This window comes from Diospyros lotus, chromosome 4 (assembly GCF_014633365.1).
Source record: "Diospyros lotus cultivar Yz01 chromosome 4, ASM1463336v1, whole genome shotgun sequence".
NCBI classification, from domain to species: Eukaryota; Viridiplantae; Streptophyta; class Magnoliopsida; order Ericales; family Ebenaceae; genus Diospyros; species Diospyros lotus.
Genome location: NC_068341.1, coordinates 4,051,595 through 4,069,589, shown reverse-complemented (window position 1 = coordinate 4,069,589; position 17,995 = coordinate 4,051,595). Strand labels below are relative to the sequence as shown.

The 17,995-nt window shown below is 32.6% G+C and overlaps 1 protein-coding gene across 1 annotated transcript in view; it reads right to left on the bottom strand.

Annotated features, from left to right (window-relative positions):
• The window catches only part of LOC127800467 (sugar transport protein 13-like), a 92,335-nt gene extending 89,844 nt beyond the window's left edge, over positions 1-2,491 (bottom strand). The window contains exons 1-2 of the mRNA XM_052335085.1: positions 2,213-2,491; positions 1,122-1,447 (exon numbers count right to left, since the gene is read on the bottom strand). Of these exons, the coding sequence (XP_052191045.1) occupies positions 1,122-1,447; positions 2,213-2,348 (462 nt within the window). The 5' untranslated portion in view covers positions 2,349-2,491. The remainder of the gene's footprint in view (positions 1-1,121; positions 1,448-2,212) is intronic.
• Positions 2,492-17,995: the final 15,504 nt, after the last annotated feature.

Genomic DNA, 17,995 nt, shown 5'->3' with positions numbered 1-17,995 from the left:
TTTAACATATGAAGAATCTTGATCGTCTACGCAAAAACCTATTTGATAATATAAAAAATGTGTCATCTGGATTAATTAGTAATATTTGTCACTGGCTTTGTCCAATACTGTTATGTCATCACGTATGCATACCACCAATTAGGATTTTACATAGGTTCTACAAACGTGACGCTCTAATTGGAGGCATAATTTTTTATTATTAATCCATTTTTTTAGTTATTGAAGCTCTTTGGAAGCTAATTTATTCTAATCAACGCAAACACAAACACACACACAAAGCTTCCACGAACAAGAAAAGGCATCAATTAAATAAGTGGTCAAAATTATAAGAAGCAGATAGAAGTGATCATTTTTTGTTAAATCTTTTTCACCATAATAAAATTAAGAGAGAAAACGTTAATCTTCATAATATTTCCTTCAATTTTCATAAGATATAAACTGTTTTTATTAAAAGGGTAATATCAGCCCCATTTCCTAGAACATTTATAAAAAAAAATTGGGAAAAAAGGTTTACATATTCTATCCCAATCTGTCAGCACTCTTGTGAAAATCAATATTGATCAAATGTTGTCCAATCGAGTAATCGGTTAAGAAAAGCGTAAATTAAAATATATTGGCCAAAGTAATAGATAGATAAGTGATGGAAGGAAAAAAAATAAAATGATCAAAGTGGTCTTGTCAGAGAGAGAGGAGGTGTTGGATTTTTCAAACCCGACAATGATGGAAAGGTGCAGTATCAGTAAATTCAAAGCCATCGATCATTAACCCTGGAATCAGAGCAGAGGCCAACACTTCAGGGAAGGAAGCTGAATGGAAATTGGGAATTTGGGCTTTTGAGGACTTTTCCAGACACCATCCAAAAGGTGTGGCGATGGCCCATTGCCTTCAGCTTTTTCTTCTTTTGTTCCGTTCCCAAAGGTCTTGAGTCACAAGTTTTGAACTTCTTAATACCCCTCTCTCTAATCACTTTTTGGACGTCATCTAATCTTGCTATTTATAACGTGAAGATTTGGTGTGTAATATGAAAGTTGTATTATATAAATACCATTTGTGTTGTAAGCGGATAAAAAAAAAATCTCATCAAAAAATGAATACAAAAATAAAAGTGATATGTAAAGAACCTGATTAGCGAATCCGACGCCACAGCCGAGCAAGATGCGTCCAATAATGAGCATGGCAAGGTCCTGAGCGGCAGCATTGAACACCACACCGACTAGGAAGAAGAAGCCGGCGATGAGCATAGTGATCCGCCGGCCGAGCCTCCTGGTGGTGTAGGAGGCGAAGAAGGTTGCGGTCAAACCGGCCAAATACAGAGACGACGTGAACAGTTGCAGGCCTTGATTGTCATATTTGCAGTAGTTGCTGCCCAGATGCTGCTCCACTTTTGTCTTTCTGTAAACCACCGGGAAGAACTTTTTCAAGAAAGGTCCCATTGAAGTAACACCACCTGTGTTTGACACAAATTACAAACAAAAACATTACCAAAAATTCTGCTTCTTACAGTAACATTATCCAATTAGAAAAGGAAATTGATTGAGTAATCAATTAAATGAATTAATTAGAAAAGGAAAAGGAAACATATTATAGGGGCCGGGTTGTTTTTTAATTGTCGGTGAGTTATGTCTAAGCTTTTCCAATCTTCTGAAAGGAAAAATAATTATTAACAAACACTAACTGAACAACAACAACCCCCCGGCCCCACACTCCCCCGAGAAAAAGAAAACAGCGAAATGAAATTACGTAAATTGTCAAAATAACCCCTTATATCTGTATGAAGTTTAGGTGACATTTTTGGTATTTTACACGCTTGCAATCGATTGGCTGTTGGTTGTACTGTTTCAGGGACAGAGAGGACGACTGACGAGCATGTCCTACTCCTAGCCCTGTGGTGTGGACCTTTTCAGTATGATTTCATTATTCTTATTTTTTTAAATATTTACAAAATAAATAAATAAATATATATGTATAATATTTACGTGCTCCTCTTCTTTTGACCTAAATCATAGTACGAACCGTGAAGCAATCAATGATCAAGAAGAAGAAATGCAAGAGGCAAAGGTGATCGTATTGCAGGCCGATCGATGCTCACGGGCATGAAATGGCGGAGAAAGAATTGAATGATCAAGAAGAAATCAAGACTAGTTGATCATAAACATATACAGATTAAATTAAACATTAATTTAAGACCTCAAGAATATGAATGAAGAGTAACCTGAAACGCCGACGTCGTAACCAAACATGAGGCCGCCGGTGGCGGCCATGATGCAGGAGATGATGACTATGGGCGTGATCTTGGCCTCGAACTCCGTCCCTCCGGCAGCCGGAGCCGCTATTCCTCCCCCCGCCATGGATATATAATACAACTAACCAGAGAGTGAGAGGGAGAGGGAGAGAGAGAGAGAGAGAGAAGGAAATGCTGGTGCTGTACTCTATTATGGATGTGAGGAAGAGAAAGACGAAGAAGGAAGTGATGTGTAATGAAAGGAGTAAATCTGGATTAGAGCGGTATATATAGAGGTAGAAGGGGAGAGAAGGGAACGCACGCACGAGGCACGAAACAAATGGCGTGCGTGTGTGTGGAGCTCTGGGACCACCGTTGGGATCTTTCCACGTGTAAACTAGTTGACGGTTCTCTGTTCTTCCCTGACGGCTATCAAGTCAAACAACGTCTCTCCCTCTCCCTCTCTCTCTCTATATATATATTTTATATAAAAAAATATATATATGCTTAAGTATATATGATCTCTTGTGTGAAAGGATTCAAAGAGGGATAAAAGTCGGCAGATATTGATTAACCACAAAAAAAGAGTCGGCTGATTTCAGTTGGTCCCGTTATATATAAGGAAGTAAATTGATAGAAGAAGTACCAAAATGTCCAACTTCATATTAATGGCAATAAAAACGGAATTTTTTGTCAAACCATTGCGCCCCCCCCCCCCCCCCCCCCCCCACACACACACACACACATTTAGGCAGTATAACTCATCCTACTTACATTCATGTGTGTTGCATAAATTAATCTCATCCTAGATTTCATATCTTTTATAATACAAAATCTTATTTAAATAATGTAATGTAATGGTATGATTTGTTTAAGTAACCATTGGTTTTAAGTCTCATTAGACACTTGGCAGTATCAAGTCATAGGTTGAAGTCCATGGTAAGGATGAGGAAAGTACTCTGATTTTTCTGTTAAAGAGATAACGTTGTTAATTCTCATTAGATTTAAAAATGTATAAAGTTTCCATGTATCCATGTGGTCCAATAAAAGTATCATAAGGTCTAAAGTCAGGGGTCAAATATAAAAAGCATATGAAATAAGTGTATAATTTCTTCAATTAAACCGAAGACTGGATATAAGTTCTCAATTAAGAGTGATTTTTTTATTTAAAGTTCCTATGACGAATTGTTTAACCAAGAAAATAAATGGATTAGTGAGAAAATGTGACCCCATGCATCTCAAGATTCAAAACAAGCCATCCTAATCTATTTCAATATTCACACCATCCAAGTTGTATTTTAATGAAAAAAATATTACATTTTAAATTACACAATGATGATGTACGTATACACAATGATGTATTAATATTTAAAATATCCTTATTTAAGGCAGGTGATGAACAATGAGGCGATGGATATTTATGTCATTTATGTGCCTTATGTAGTCTAAAATATACATAAATGATGTACAAATAACATGACTCGATATATGTTTGGTGACAGGGAGAGATCTCGTATTTGAGTATTTTAATTCTTAATGTTATCTTTTGTTAGAATTTATATAATTTTTAATATCTACCTGTAAACAAACGAATTCTATTACAATTTAATGAGAGTTTGGGTTGAATTCTCTAATCTCTAAAAAATAGTTATTAACCCCAAATGTCAACCACAAGAGTGGCTTGAGTGTGGCGCAAATTAAGGTAAAATCATGACTCATACTTAAATGAGAGTTTCTTAATTCATAGTCTTATCATTTACTTAACCAAAAAAAATAAAAATTCAACATTGATAATTTTAAGCCTAAAACAGAAATATTAAACCACGTGTTAATTAATTAATCACGAAAATTAAGTTAATTAAGGACGTAGTAGTAAGATCATAGTACCACGTCACGATTAGATTGGAATTGGATGTAATATTACACATTACCCTTAATTAATTAGCAAGCAGGCAAGATAAGGATGCGTCACTTTCTATACTGATGCCATTAGGGAGGTAGGTATCGCCAAATTCAAATCAGGGGGGAGGGGGGTCTCCAAATTGGATCCACATCGATTCCGAGACTTACAAATTCGTTTTCCATGGAAACAGGAAAAGGGCTTCGCAACTTTCTCTTGAACCCATCATAATCCGCAGCTTTTATTAGTTCTTATTTCTACACATGGAGATGGGGTACTGCCAAATATTATCGTCACTGTTTGGGAGGGGGTGTCCTATTCCGACATTAATTTGTACGATGATCCACCAAACTTGCCTTGATGGAACTATTGTAGAGATCAATCCTAGTCACATCTCTATCTCTTCGAACTGCAAACTACACCATCTATTGAGATATCCTCAAATTGCAATTGTAGATAAGCGATGGATTAGATGACGTTAGGTTGAAAAGGGGGTTTGATATTTTCATTTTGGTGATTTCCTTCTCACGTGCATGCATTCCGTGAAAGGCCATATAACATATAATATACTAAAAGTCTAATAATAAGAACAAGGGATCAAAGCGCAGCCCACAATCTGCCTGCCTTGATGGCTCATGGCTTCATGGATCAGCTGGCAGAGGTTGGAATGGAATGGAAGTTTAGATTTTGGTAAGGAGTATTGACCCTCGATCCTCCTACCACAAAGATTACAAACTAAAGTCGTATGTTGTTTCGTAAGATTTAATACTAAGACCAAATGCGAGTCAACCAAATTTTTTGGCTTTGACAATTTTATCCATCCTTATCACACAAACCCTGTAATCCTAGTTAGTGGATTTCTTTTTTAATAATATATATATATATATATTCACATAAATTTTGTTCATACCATGAACAAACTCCCTTTGAAGCTTGCATTGGATCGATATATTTAACAAACTCCCTTCTAAATTTTTTGATATATTTAACTTTTATTGAAATATTTACATTTACCTAAATTTTTAAATAAAGAGAAATAATAATAGAACAAATCCGTCAAAAAATATTTGTCAAAGTATGCTCAATTAATCACCAATCTTTAGTCCAAAATTGACCAATACAAGGATGTGTCACCCCGTGGACTTCATTATCCCTTGCCTACTTGTCTTTTAACTAGCTTATTTGTACCCATCTACTCTCCTAGGACAAACGCCTCTTTGATAAGAAAATAAGTAAAAAATAAATATCATGAATATCATTCGTTATTTACTGTGCCTTAATCCCTTGATATATAGGTTTCTTAGCAGAAGATTTTTTCAAGCATTTTAGATCACAATCTCAAACTATCTTTTGACTCGACCTACTCTCTTTATTAAGTCCTTGTGGTCACGCCTAGCTACAGGTAGGCTAGCTAGCTTTTTTTTTTTTTTTTTGACTTTTTTATTCAATTTTTCTCAATTTGGTTTAGTTATTAAAAAAAAAGATATAAAGAATGTACAAATTCTTGTTATAAGAATGGATAGTATATTATTATTTAAACTCTTATAATCATTTATGTTGTTGGTATGATCTTAAGAGATTAATGCATATATAATTGAGTAATGCTAGGCGTTATGACTGATGACAGTCATGACGCCTAGCTGGCAGTACACCATTGGGACACTTAGCATTATTCTATATAATTAGTCAATTAGTAAAAGTACTTTGTTAATTAAGCTCAAACGCGTGGACGTGTTTTCAATTAGAAAAAGGCTTATTATTATTATTATTATAATCTTTGTTTGAAGTTTTTGAAGGCTTATATTATTATTATTATTATTATTATTATTATTATTATTATTATTATTAATCACTGTTGTGGTTTGTTGAAGCTTTACTTAATAGGTACACTAATTTAAGTATTATGCACTGCCACTACTTACTTGCAAACACTAATACGCCGTGTATTTTTTAATACACAAGTGACGCAGACCCAATTATGAAATTAATTTGAAAATATACAAAAACGAATTCAGATAATAATGTGGTAATAATCATATCAAAAAATACGAAATTAAAAGGCGATGAGCTGGTTGAGAGAGTTGGTTGGGTCACCAAATTTGACCGTTGAGGCGTTTCTTTTTATTTATGCCCCCAAAACAATGGAATCGAGGGCAATAGGGGTAAGTGTAGGGATCTGAGGTGGATGTGTGTTTGGATAAGGAGAAAGCGAGAAAGAAAAAGAGATAAGGTCATGGGAAAGACATTAAAAGTGGACCGACGCCTTTGCAATTCGCATTTCACTCCCACGAGAGAAACTGGAAAGTTGGGGTGGGGTGGGGTGGGGTGGGGGGCAACCAAACAGAGTATAATACCTCTCTCTCTCTCTCTCTCTCTCTCTCTCTCTCTCTCTCATTTCCCGCCCTTTTAGAAGGCTCACCAACTCCTACTAATTTCTATCTACCCTATGATGCGAGGGGACATGGGTGACCCAATAAGTTACATCATTCGAAATTGTGATTGATGGTGTGGAGGTGATGAATTAGTCCTCCAAAATTGTGGCTTTGTTGGATCTGACTAACATAGCATTAGGGAAAAGTTGACTGATTTGGATGCATTATTATTAAAATAACACATATTTCTTTAATTTCACTTATATTCCTTTGCAGTTTGCACACGTTAACCAGCCGCCTACCCATTTCATCATTCATCTCAATCCATCCATCCATCCATCCTTTTAAACCAAATTATTATAATTATTATTATTCAAAACACAATCTCTTTCCTATCATTCACTCTCTCTCTCTCTCTCTCTCTAAGAGTTTAATAACATTAAGATCACGTTAAGTTTTCATGGTAAGTATTAATCATGTGACTTTGTCTTAATTACCGCCCAGCTTGAACATCAACAACTGTTTTGATGCCATCACGACCACATTGTTCCACGTTTAATTAATGTCTCTTATATTCTTTGATTTTATAAATATTTTACTTTCACATCATTTTTTGTAAATTTTTTTATAATTAAATATTCATTAAAAAAATCACAGAATATCTACAATTTATATTAGGGACATACTCTGAACATCATAAAGAAAATTGAATACAAGATGAAAACTGTTACTAATCTATCAATATAAATGATATATTCTTTCTAACATAAAGAATACATGAAATATGTCAGAGGAAGTGTTCAGAATGACCGCAATAGCAATTTTGAAAGCACGATCAGCTCATTTTCTTATCTCTTTAAGATTTTTTTATATGAATGTTAATATTTTATAATAATTTTTTTATAATTTTTTTAATCTTCTAAGGGAAAAAATAAAGAAAGGATTATATTTTAGTCTCCTAATATACGTTGAAAGAGGGTTCACACACCTTCATTTATTTAATTTTAATCATTAAGCACAATATATATTTTAAGAATACAATTACATAATTTAAAAATAAAACATTCAAATATTACTCTCCAATTACAATAATACCAATCAACTGAACTAACAAGATGTAGGAGAAAAGTTTTAGAAAACAAATTTGTAAATAGCAGACCGCTGAATTGGAACTGATGTTAGAATATTTAGAATAGTAAAAATTATCAAGTTGTCTCTAAAATAATAAGAAGACTCATCTTATCACGTGTCTGTATCATTAAGTAATACGGAGATCGCATAATTTTTTTCATTTTAATTTTAAGGACAAGTATCAAAAAATAAATTGCTAATCGCTCGTTTCAAAGCCGGGCCGGGCCTATAACGAGGCTCATGAGGCGGTTGCATCAAGGCCCATAAATCTGTGATTTTTTTTGGGCCCATAAATTTGGAAACCCCTTCTGCAAATGCTGAAATGCAGGCAAATCCAGAAACCCTACTCCAATGTTGCTCGATTGCTCGCTCATTGTCAGTTGTTTGTCTCTCCCTCTCACTCGCGGTCGGTTGCTTATCTCTCACTCGTTGTCGGTTGCATGTCTCTCTTTCTCACTCGCTCTATGCCTCTATCGGACTGTCGTTGAGGTCGCTTGCCTCACTCTCGCTCCATCTATATATCGCTCGCCTTCGCTGATTTGCCCATCGATCTCTCACGGCTCGCCCTCACTCTAGCCTCTCGCTCGCTACCTCTCGATTGTCGCTCATCACTCATCAGATCTAGAGTTGGCAATAGTTTAGTTTGGTTTCAATTTTTACCAAAACCATAATCAAACCAAACTTAAACTACTAAAACTAAAATCAAACCATTACCCATTTGTTTTAAAAATTAAAAACCGTAATCAAATCATTCAGTTTCGATTTTAACCATTATTTTTTTAGTTTGATCCATACTAACAAATAAAGACAAACTCTAATAAAGTAACCTTCTTCTTGCATAAAATTAAAAATTAATTTCAAACTTCTTGAATATAATTATTTGATTGATAAAAATAAAATAATTTAAGATTAGGTTTTATTTTTATTTGTTAATTAATTTATAAATGTTAAATATTTTATATATTTGTAATGCATTAGTTAAAATATTTGTAAAAAAATGCATTAGTTAATATATATATATTATGTGTATATATAATATATTAAATAAATAAATATTATATATATTTATGTATATTTGATTTGGTTTAGTTCGATTGCCCACACATTCTGTTTGGTTTCGGTTCAGTTTTTGTTTTGATTTAGTGAAAACCATAACCAAATTATATCCATTGAAATAATGTTCAATTTTTCCTAAAATCAAACCATTACCTAGTCAAACGATTTTTAATCGAGTTGACCTGTTTAGTTTCGATTCGATTTTTCACGATTTTGGTTACAATTGCCATCCCTAATTAGATCTGCTTCTCAAAACCTCTAAGCTAGAACTTCCAAATTTTCTTCAACTTTCTTTCTACCTGACTTCTTAATTAACGGTTAATTGCTCATTCCTTTATTTCGTTTCGTTTGTGATGCATTCGAAGATTTGGCTCACTTGCCCGTGTCTATTCATTGATTTTGGTTGAATCTAACAAAAACAAATTTAATTTTTAGAAAAATTAAATAAGAATAGAAATGGCAACGATAAATTTGATCTTTATAACACAATTGTTTTTATTCTCTCGGGGTAGCTCAAGTGGTCAACCCCATAGGTTTCGGATATTAGGTATGCCAAGGTTGTGTGTTTGAATCTTAGGCAATGCGGTAGGTATCGCTTAACTACACGAAGGGTCACGAGCACGGATCTTTAACCCTGAACTTACCCTTATTTGGCCTGATGATCCGATTTGAATCAACCCATAAGTTATAGGGAGGCAACGCTCGCGCCAAAAATGCCACTAGGCCAACGTTAAAAAAACACACACAATTATTTTCTGTATTTACACAATTATACTACCATACTTGCTTGTTATTCCTGGTTCTTCTCATCTTTTGTTCCTATTTCAAGTGATCAGTATTTAGTTGATTTTGATTTTTGATATTAGAATGTAATGTTTTATTTAAATTTTATAGCTTTTGTGATAGGATTTTAGCCTATAGGCTATAGATAGGTATTATTGATTTAAACAATTAATATGCCTTTTTAAGTATGGCACTTCTTTATGTTTGCACCATCAAGATCCTGCAACCCTTTTTTCCCAAAGGGACCAAGTAGGCTTGTCACAATTATGACATTTTATTTTATTTCTGGACTTGGGTATATCTCACATTGACTATGTTGTTTATAGAGGAAAGAATCCTCGAACAAGTTGTTTACGTAAATTTAATCGATATTTTTATTTTCAAAATTAATTTTATTCTTTAATATGATATAAATATTTATTTATTTTTAATATTTTATTATAAAAAATAAAATTTAAACATACTTTACTGCATGACTTGTTCATTATATCTCTAAGCACCAAAGATTAATCTTTATCTAAGTGGTCTCTTTTTTAGATGATTAAAGATCATCCCTATGCTCATCTTGTACATGTGGTCTAAGTGGTCTCTGTCTTGGATGCATTATTATTAAAATAACACAGATTTCTTTAATTTCACTTATTCCTTTGCAGTTTGCACACGTTAAGCAGCAGCCTACCCATTTCATCATTCATGAAGTTTTCATGGTAAGTATTAATCATGTGACTTTGTCTTAATTACTGCCCAACTTCAACATCAACAAATGCCATTCATGACCACATTGTTCCACGTTTAATTAATGTCTCTTATATTCTTTGATTTTATAAATAAATATTTCATTATCATGTCATTTTTTGTAATTTTTTTATAATTAAATATTTATTAAAAATATCACAAAATATTTACAATTTATATTAAGACATACCCTAAACATCATAAAAAAAAAAAAACTGAATAAAAGACGAAAATTGTTACTAATCTATCAATATAAATGATAAATTCCTTCTAACATAAAGAATATATGAAATAAATCATAAGAAGTCTTCAGAGTGACCGCAATAGCAATTTTGAATGCACGATCAACACATTTCTCACCTCCTTAAGATGTTTTATACTAATGTTAATATTTTATGATAAATTTTTTACCATCCAAGAGAAAAAATAAAGAAAGGATTATATTTTAGTCTCCTATTTCAAGAGTTTAGGGCTCAACCTTAACTTATATGCGTTGAAAGAGGGTTCACACACCTTCATTTATTTATTTTTAATCATTAAGCACAATATATATTTTAAGAATATAATTATATAATTTAAAAATAAAACATTAAAATATAACTCTCCAATTATAATAATACCTACCAATCAACTTCAAATAATAAGATGCAAGAGAAAAGTTTTAGAAAATAAATTTGTAAATAGCAGATCACTAAATTGGAACTAATGCTGGAACATTTAGAATAGTAAAAATTATTGAGTTGTCTGTAAAATTAACAAGAAAACTCATCTTATCACATGTCTATATCATTAAGTGATAAGAAGATGGCATAAGCACCAAAAATTATATCTTTTACCTAAATTGTCTCTTTTTTAGATGATTAAGGATCATCGCTATGCTCATCTTCAAATGTGAAGTCTCTCACCTTAAGATCTTTCTTTGCTAGCCCCACATATGGGGAGAGATGGTTGATCACGAAGTTCAATTATCAAAGATCAAACATGAAATCTCTCACTGATTATACAACAGCTACGATCTATCTTTTGAAGACGTACTCGCCCCCAATTGCTTGCCCATGCTCGCGGGGCGCTCGTCCTGTAAATATTAAGACATGTGGCCTTGTTCACATGAGAAAATTAAGACAATACATTTTGAGCCGTAAGGCATGACGTGAGGTCCTTACACTTAAGTTATAATAATCGAAAATCCGAATCTCCCTTTTAATTTGGTTGTTTAGCTTGAAAGCACAAGTGGCCACGTCACATGGTCTTGCGAGTAGGACGAAGCGAAGAGATAGGGGAAATCAAATTCGAATCACAAAGCTAATGCCCATAGGTTTATTGGTGCAACTGTCCAATTCGTCTTCATCTTCATCCCACCACCCTACTACTCATCATAATTTAATGGTGATAGGCCCCAATTTCATAATCAACACGACTTCTTGGTTCTAATGGTTGAAGTCATTTTTTTATATAAATATAATGATACAGAGTCGATCACTTTTCTTCTACTTTAAATAGAGCACCTGCAATAATGATGGGGCCTTACCCCTAGTTTCACTCCAAAAGTCAAGTCAAATTTTCAGATCAAGAACAAGCTTAAAAAGTGTAGTAAAGGGTGTAATTCTGAATTTTAGAGAGAAAAAAAGTTCGATCCCTTACCTTCTTCTAGCCTTCTTCCTTTTATCTTCTTGTTGGGATGAGGATTCTTTTGAAATCCCCAAATCTCCATCCTGTTCTTCACAAAGTCTTACTGATATGAATATCATGATCGCCCTCGCCCCCAAAGAGTTCGGGATAGTTCTTATCTTCATGATCCTCGACGGGATGGTTGATCCCAAAAAACTCGAAGAATTTTCATCGGGTAACAGACCAACTGGCTTGGTGATACGTATCTACCACGTGTCCCTTCTAGACCCAAACAGGATAAGGTCAGTGGAGTATCTCTCTAGTAGACACGTGGCACGGTCGCCACTGGTTATATTTTCGAAACATTAGAGTAATTATCAACCTGAGGAAATTTTCCCCTCATCAAAATATAATTTACATGTAACAGAAATGCCTGCCCAAATTGGGGGGGTTAGATGAACACTTTGGGTCCAAAAAGAGCCTGTGTCTTTGGGGGCCCATGGGGAACGCCAATTTTAGTGAGATAACAAAACCATACAAATATCCAAGGCCCATAAGTGGCCCACAATTACCATATGACTAGTGAGGCCCTTAAAGGTATTCATAGTTTTGGGCTTTACTTAGGCCCAGTAACCACACCCAATTACAATCTCAGGTCAGGCATGACCAAGTACCCCAATTTTATTTTTTTTTATAAAAAAAATATTGATAGAGATGTTAATATATTTATGAAAAATTGTAAACATAGCATCAACCTAAAAAATTAAAAAAAAATATTTAAACAGTTAAATACATTTAGTAGGCATTATAAATAAATTAATAAAAATAGAACAATTAATACTTTAATGCACAGCCTTAGCTCACTAATACCCTTAATTTTGGGAAGAGTGTAATTATCTATTGGGCCACAACTCCATATCACTCATTTTACATGAGTATATTGCAAAGAGCGACAACCATTATCATTATTATTATGTATCCGTGACAATAATCATTTGGTGCGATCATATTGCACTAATTAAAATTAATGTATTTTTTATCGGTGTTGGACACAACAATTAGCATCAATTATACAATGGTGGTAAAGTGTCAATTAGTCCACGTGACAAACCCAAGTTAGTTCACTTGGGGGCTGGCTCCAAATGTCAATACTCAAGATAAATACATACCCTAACTTCACTTTCCTGCCACAACATCATACATGCATTTGTTGTTCTTTTGACACTCAACATGGCAAATCAAATCCCATTTCCCATTCAATCACTGCTTCTCTCCCCCATTCCAACACAATCTCTCAACGTGTCTTAAAATTTGAGTATTTCTCTACTTAAATTTGTGAAAAATTTATCAAAAGTTACATATAATAAATGTTATTTGCGTACGATATTAATGACAAAAAATATTAAACTAACTCTCATAAAATATATCTATTAAGATAAATTAAACAAAAATTCAATTATATGAATTTAATCCTATTTTATTTTCAGCACACAACTTTGCTATGCCTACCCAATAACAAACCCATAATCTCTCCTATACGTATATATATATGCCTTTTGGGTCAAACTTTACCTAACTAAAATTTATTTTAGTTATTATAAAAGAGTAAAATTAAAATATACAAAAAAAAAAACATATTCTTTCAAACTCAATAATTTTACCAATAAAACCAACCGGAGTTAAATTAAGTTGGGTGAATTTAAATTTATAAAATATAAAATTTTGATATTTGACCTAAGAGCCTTGTCTCACCCCATTTCATGGCATTACTACATAAGCTAGTAATTAGCTAGGAAGTTGGCAGGACAAGTTTTTGAACTTTACAAAATTAGCCATTAAGTTAGCTTAAAAGGTGTCAAATTAATTATTATACGTTTATAATCGCGATAACAATATTTATAATAGATATTTTTAACATTATCTAAATGTAATTTAATTTTACAAATAGCATCAACTCTATTCCAATCATAATAATAGCACTGTGACTCGTACAATTACAATTTGTATCTTTTCAAAATATAATAATTAATTTAACTCTACACCTCTTAAAATATAGTAATTTATTGGATCATCTCATTTTAATCTTTGTATCCAATGTACAATGACTTAGGTGACGGTTCATCTAACTTTTTAAAATAGCCTCCCTTTTATTTGATTCTTCTAAGAAACTATATCAAAAGTTGAAAATAGAAGGTAAAATGGCCTAAGTATTTGGGGGATATTTGACTAGATTAAGGGTGGGTGGGGATTGGGGAACAGCATGTTAGATGCTGGTTAACCTAAGCTATAATTAATGAGGAATCATTAGTCTAGTAACTAAATCCAGGAAATGATTCATTAATGGCTCAGTCAAATAATTAACTGAATAATGTTTTCGCTATCAAAGCCATGAAATTATACAATGGACACTTCTTGATATTGGTTCCTACTCCTAGTTTATTTATGTCATTATTATTTTCTAAGTACAATTGGAACATCTAAATCCATATGCCGCCTAAATTGTCCTACATGTTGGTTTCTATTAGTCCTTCTCAGTAATATGTATTCCATTATATATATATTTGTTATGTTCCAGAATCTGAAATGCTTGAACAATAAATAATATGTTATATATATTCAGCTTTTGGTTAAACAAAGACAATTATCTTATCGATTTAATCGTAATTATGGATTTACATGGTGAAAAAAACACTCTAAATTAGTGGCGCTATTTGCATTTTAAGCATTGTAGTGTCAACCAATCACCTTACAAGTGACGTGATTTTTCTTAGTCTACGATTTGATTTGTAAGGCAAGCGACATTTTCTATAGAAATATTTAGATTTTGAGAGGTTTAAAATGTTCGCTCTTAAAAATTTAATATATGCACTCATGTAGAGATAATTTACTTAGTAGTAAATAAATGTGTTACGTGGGTGGTGAATTAGCTCTATCATAAATATGCAATCGCATCAATAATCAAGTCTTAATCCTTACAATCAATAAGAGACAAATTATATAATGAGTAGAGAAATGTAGCCATATGGTGAGGACGATAAAAGAATATATATAAGAAGAAATACACAGCATGGCAGCTGTTTGGGGAAGGACAAAATTGTTTTCAAACATAGATTGAGAGGCCAAAAGTTACCCAGCTGTTTATATTTGCCCGAAAACGACCATTTGTTGGAGAAGAACACACACATAACTACAAAACTATGAATGAAGAAGACAAAACTACGCAGTGATTTACACTCTGATTTGAGAAACAATTATCAGTTGTTAGTGAAGAGTAAAATGCTAACATATTGGCATATAATTAAATCATAAAATACTAGGTTTTATTTGCTTATTTATATAAACCCAATTAAGAAACATAACTAAAGACAAAGGAGGTAAAGAAGCAGAGCTAATTAAGCTAGCTGTGGGATCCATGGTTTTGGACCTTTTGATTGCCATCTCCCTCACTTATTAAATTTAATCTCTTTTGTGTAAGGCAATTGGAAGGGATTACACATAAAAAATTAATTTGGACACTTATCTCTTCTAGACTTTGGCTATGTTGTTGAATCACGTAAAATATATGAAATCTTCACTTTTATACATAATTCTATTGATTTGTTTTATACATAATCATTTCTTGCATGCATAAACATCCTTTTAATAATTTTATGAAAGCACACAACTTTTGGAGGAGGTGCAAAACAATTCTTGGTCATTACTTATTTAATTAAGTTATTGATTAATTTAACATTGTTGCCCTTGTCAAGTAGGCCCCGTTGATATCCAAATCTATTAACTAAATTAGGTGTATCCCTCTTTTGATTTAAAGTATTTTGAGAGAGTAATTAAATTTTTCCACCACTGGTCTTCTAACTAATCACTCTTTTGCCTTTTGGAGTCGATTTTATAGTTTTAGTCAATTTTAAATTTCCCCACCGTTAGTCTTCCTGTGATCACTTGTGCTTTGCTCTTGTGCACTTATAGAACTTAGATTGAAAAATTTAGTATGCGCGTTTAGAGATCTCTTAGTTAATTTTCACATCATCAGGTTTATGAGAAGAAAAAGATAACTCAAATTTTATTTTGACCATGAGTTATTTTTGTATCTTGTTGATTATGTTGGATGGAGACTTGGTGGTTATTGGGGATGCTATCAATGGTGAGTCTCGGGTTGTTTGGATTTGTTGTCACATTTGCGCCCGATGGATTTTGCACTTCCTTTCTCTTAGAACCCTTTTGTGTTTGTTTTATCTTTATCTTGTTCTTGAATTATTATGCATTAATTTTTTTATGATTACTTGTACTCTCCCTATTATAATTTCTCTAATCTCGAGTCTATCTTGATAAACTTTCTCATTTAGTGGCGATCTTGTGTCACTTGATCGTCTTTCAATTAACTTGTATCGTAAAATTAACAAACATTAAACTTATTTAAAGACTAAAATTATGGTTAAGCTCTTTATTAACCCTTATAAATTGTTGATATTAATAATTATAGCAATACGCTTTTAATAATGATACAAGAGTGACACATCTTAATTAATTGGCTCATTTAATCTAATCTAATCTAATTAAGTAAGAAAGCAGGGTCGGTTCCAAGAACATCTACTACAAGCAAGCAGTTGGATGCAATTGCCCGAATATAATAGTCCACGTGGCACGTCAAAATTCAAACCATCTCCACATTTTGTTGAATAAAATAAACAATTAATAAACCAATTAATGTATATGGCATGTACAGCCTTGGATCTTGTGATTAATAAAAAAAACAAGATTATTATGTTTCTTTCCCTTTTATTTAAATAATAGCGCACAAGAGAGCTTGTCGCGTACCACTACCAAATAAAATATTCCGAGACCATACAATATTATTAATTAATAGTTAGGTTTGGTTGAATTAAATAACAAAGCTGGGTTGAATAGAATAGAATAGAATTATTATTATTATTATTATTATTATTATTATATATATAATATGAAAATTGAGAGTGGCTTTCCTTTGTATATCACTTAATATATTCCTCAAGTGAAAGCAAAGTTAATTAGGCTTAGCCCCCCAATGTTCTCATGTCATGTGCATAGATATAACATCACTTCATCACAAGCAAGCAAGCAAGTATAGTGTATATTAATTTAATATCCAAAGTTGGCACAAAAGTCACTGTATAATACTACACGCTTTGTCCCACACCACGCCCATGAGCTTTTCTTTTGTTGCTTTATTTACTTTTCCTTAAGAGGAGAAAGCACAGCAGGCGATTGTTTAGTTAAGTGATTTCATTTGTTTTTCGTCCCATTCTTTCCTTTTTCATAATTTGAAAGAAACTATAAAAGCGGTGACTCTTTTATAATCCATCACCTTTCTTATTTTCCACTCTTTTTCCATTCCCTACCACATGTTCCAAATAATACGCCACAATTTTTGTCCCTACTTTTTCTATTAATTCTTAAGTTTTTTTTATTAATTTATTAATAAAAAAAAATGCTATTAGACACTTAAGAGTGATATTTGATATGATAGTCTTCTTGTATTGACGCTGATGATAGATATTGCTAAAATATCCAAAGTAATCCAAACCCTAAAAATTGAGTCTCAAGATAAAAAGAGTATCCAAAAAGAATTTTGGCTCCTTAATGGTTATTCAAAGTCAAGTGAGAGCGATAATTAACCCTCTAAGCCGATTTAACAATTTTCATCTCAATTGATCACATAATTTCATCTACACCCAAAAAGAGTTTAGCTTCTTGATCGTGAATTCAAAACCAAAATACGACCTATAATTGCTCATCTAGCAAATCTCATCTCAATTGATCACGTGATCGATCTTATATAGATCATTCTCAGAACATATATCACTTATATAAAAGTATTGTGTTCAATGAGTGTGGTATACAATTTATTACGTTTTTATCATATAATTATTATGTCAATTTAGAGTATAACGACTAATTTAAATATCGAAAGACTTATTAGGCAAAAATACCTTGCTTTCTTTTTTCTCACAAGAGTATTTAATGCATGCTTAGACCCATAAATTATTAGGAACCATCTCATATCTATAGACTAAACAAAGTAAATATGAGTAATCATGAATTGAGTGGTGATTTACTTTTCTAACATTTATCAAATATAATATATATTTACATTAATTAAACACACAAAACATTATATCAATATAGAAACGTGGCTATGAGTGTCACGTAAAT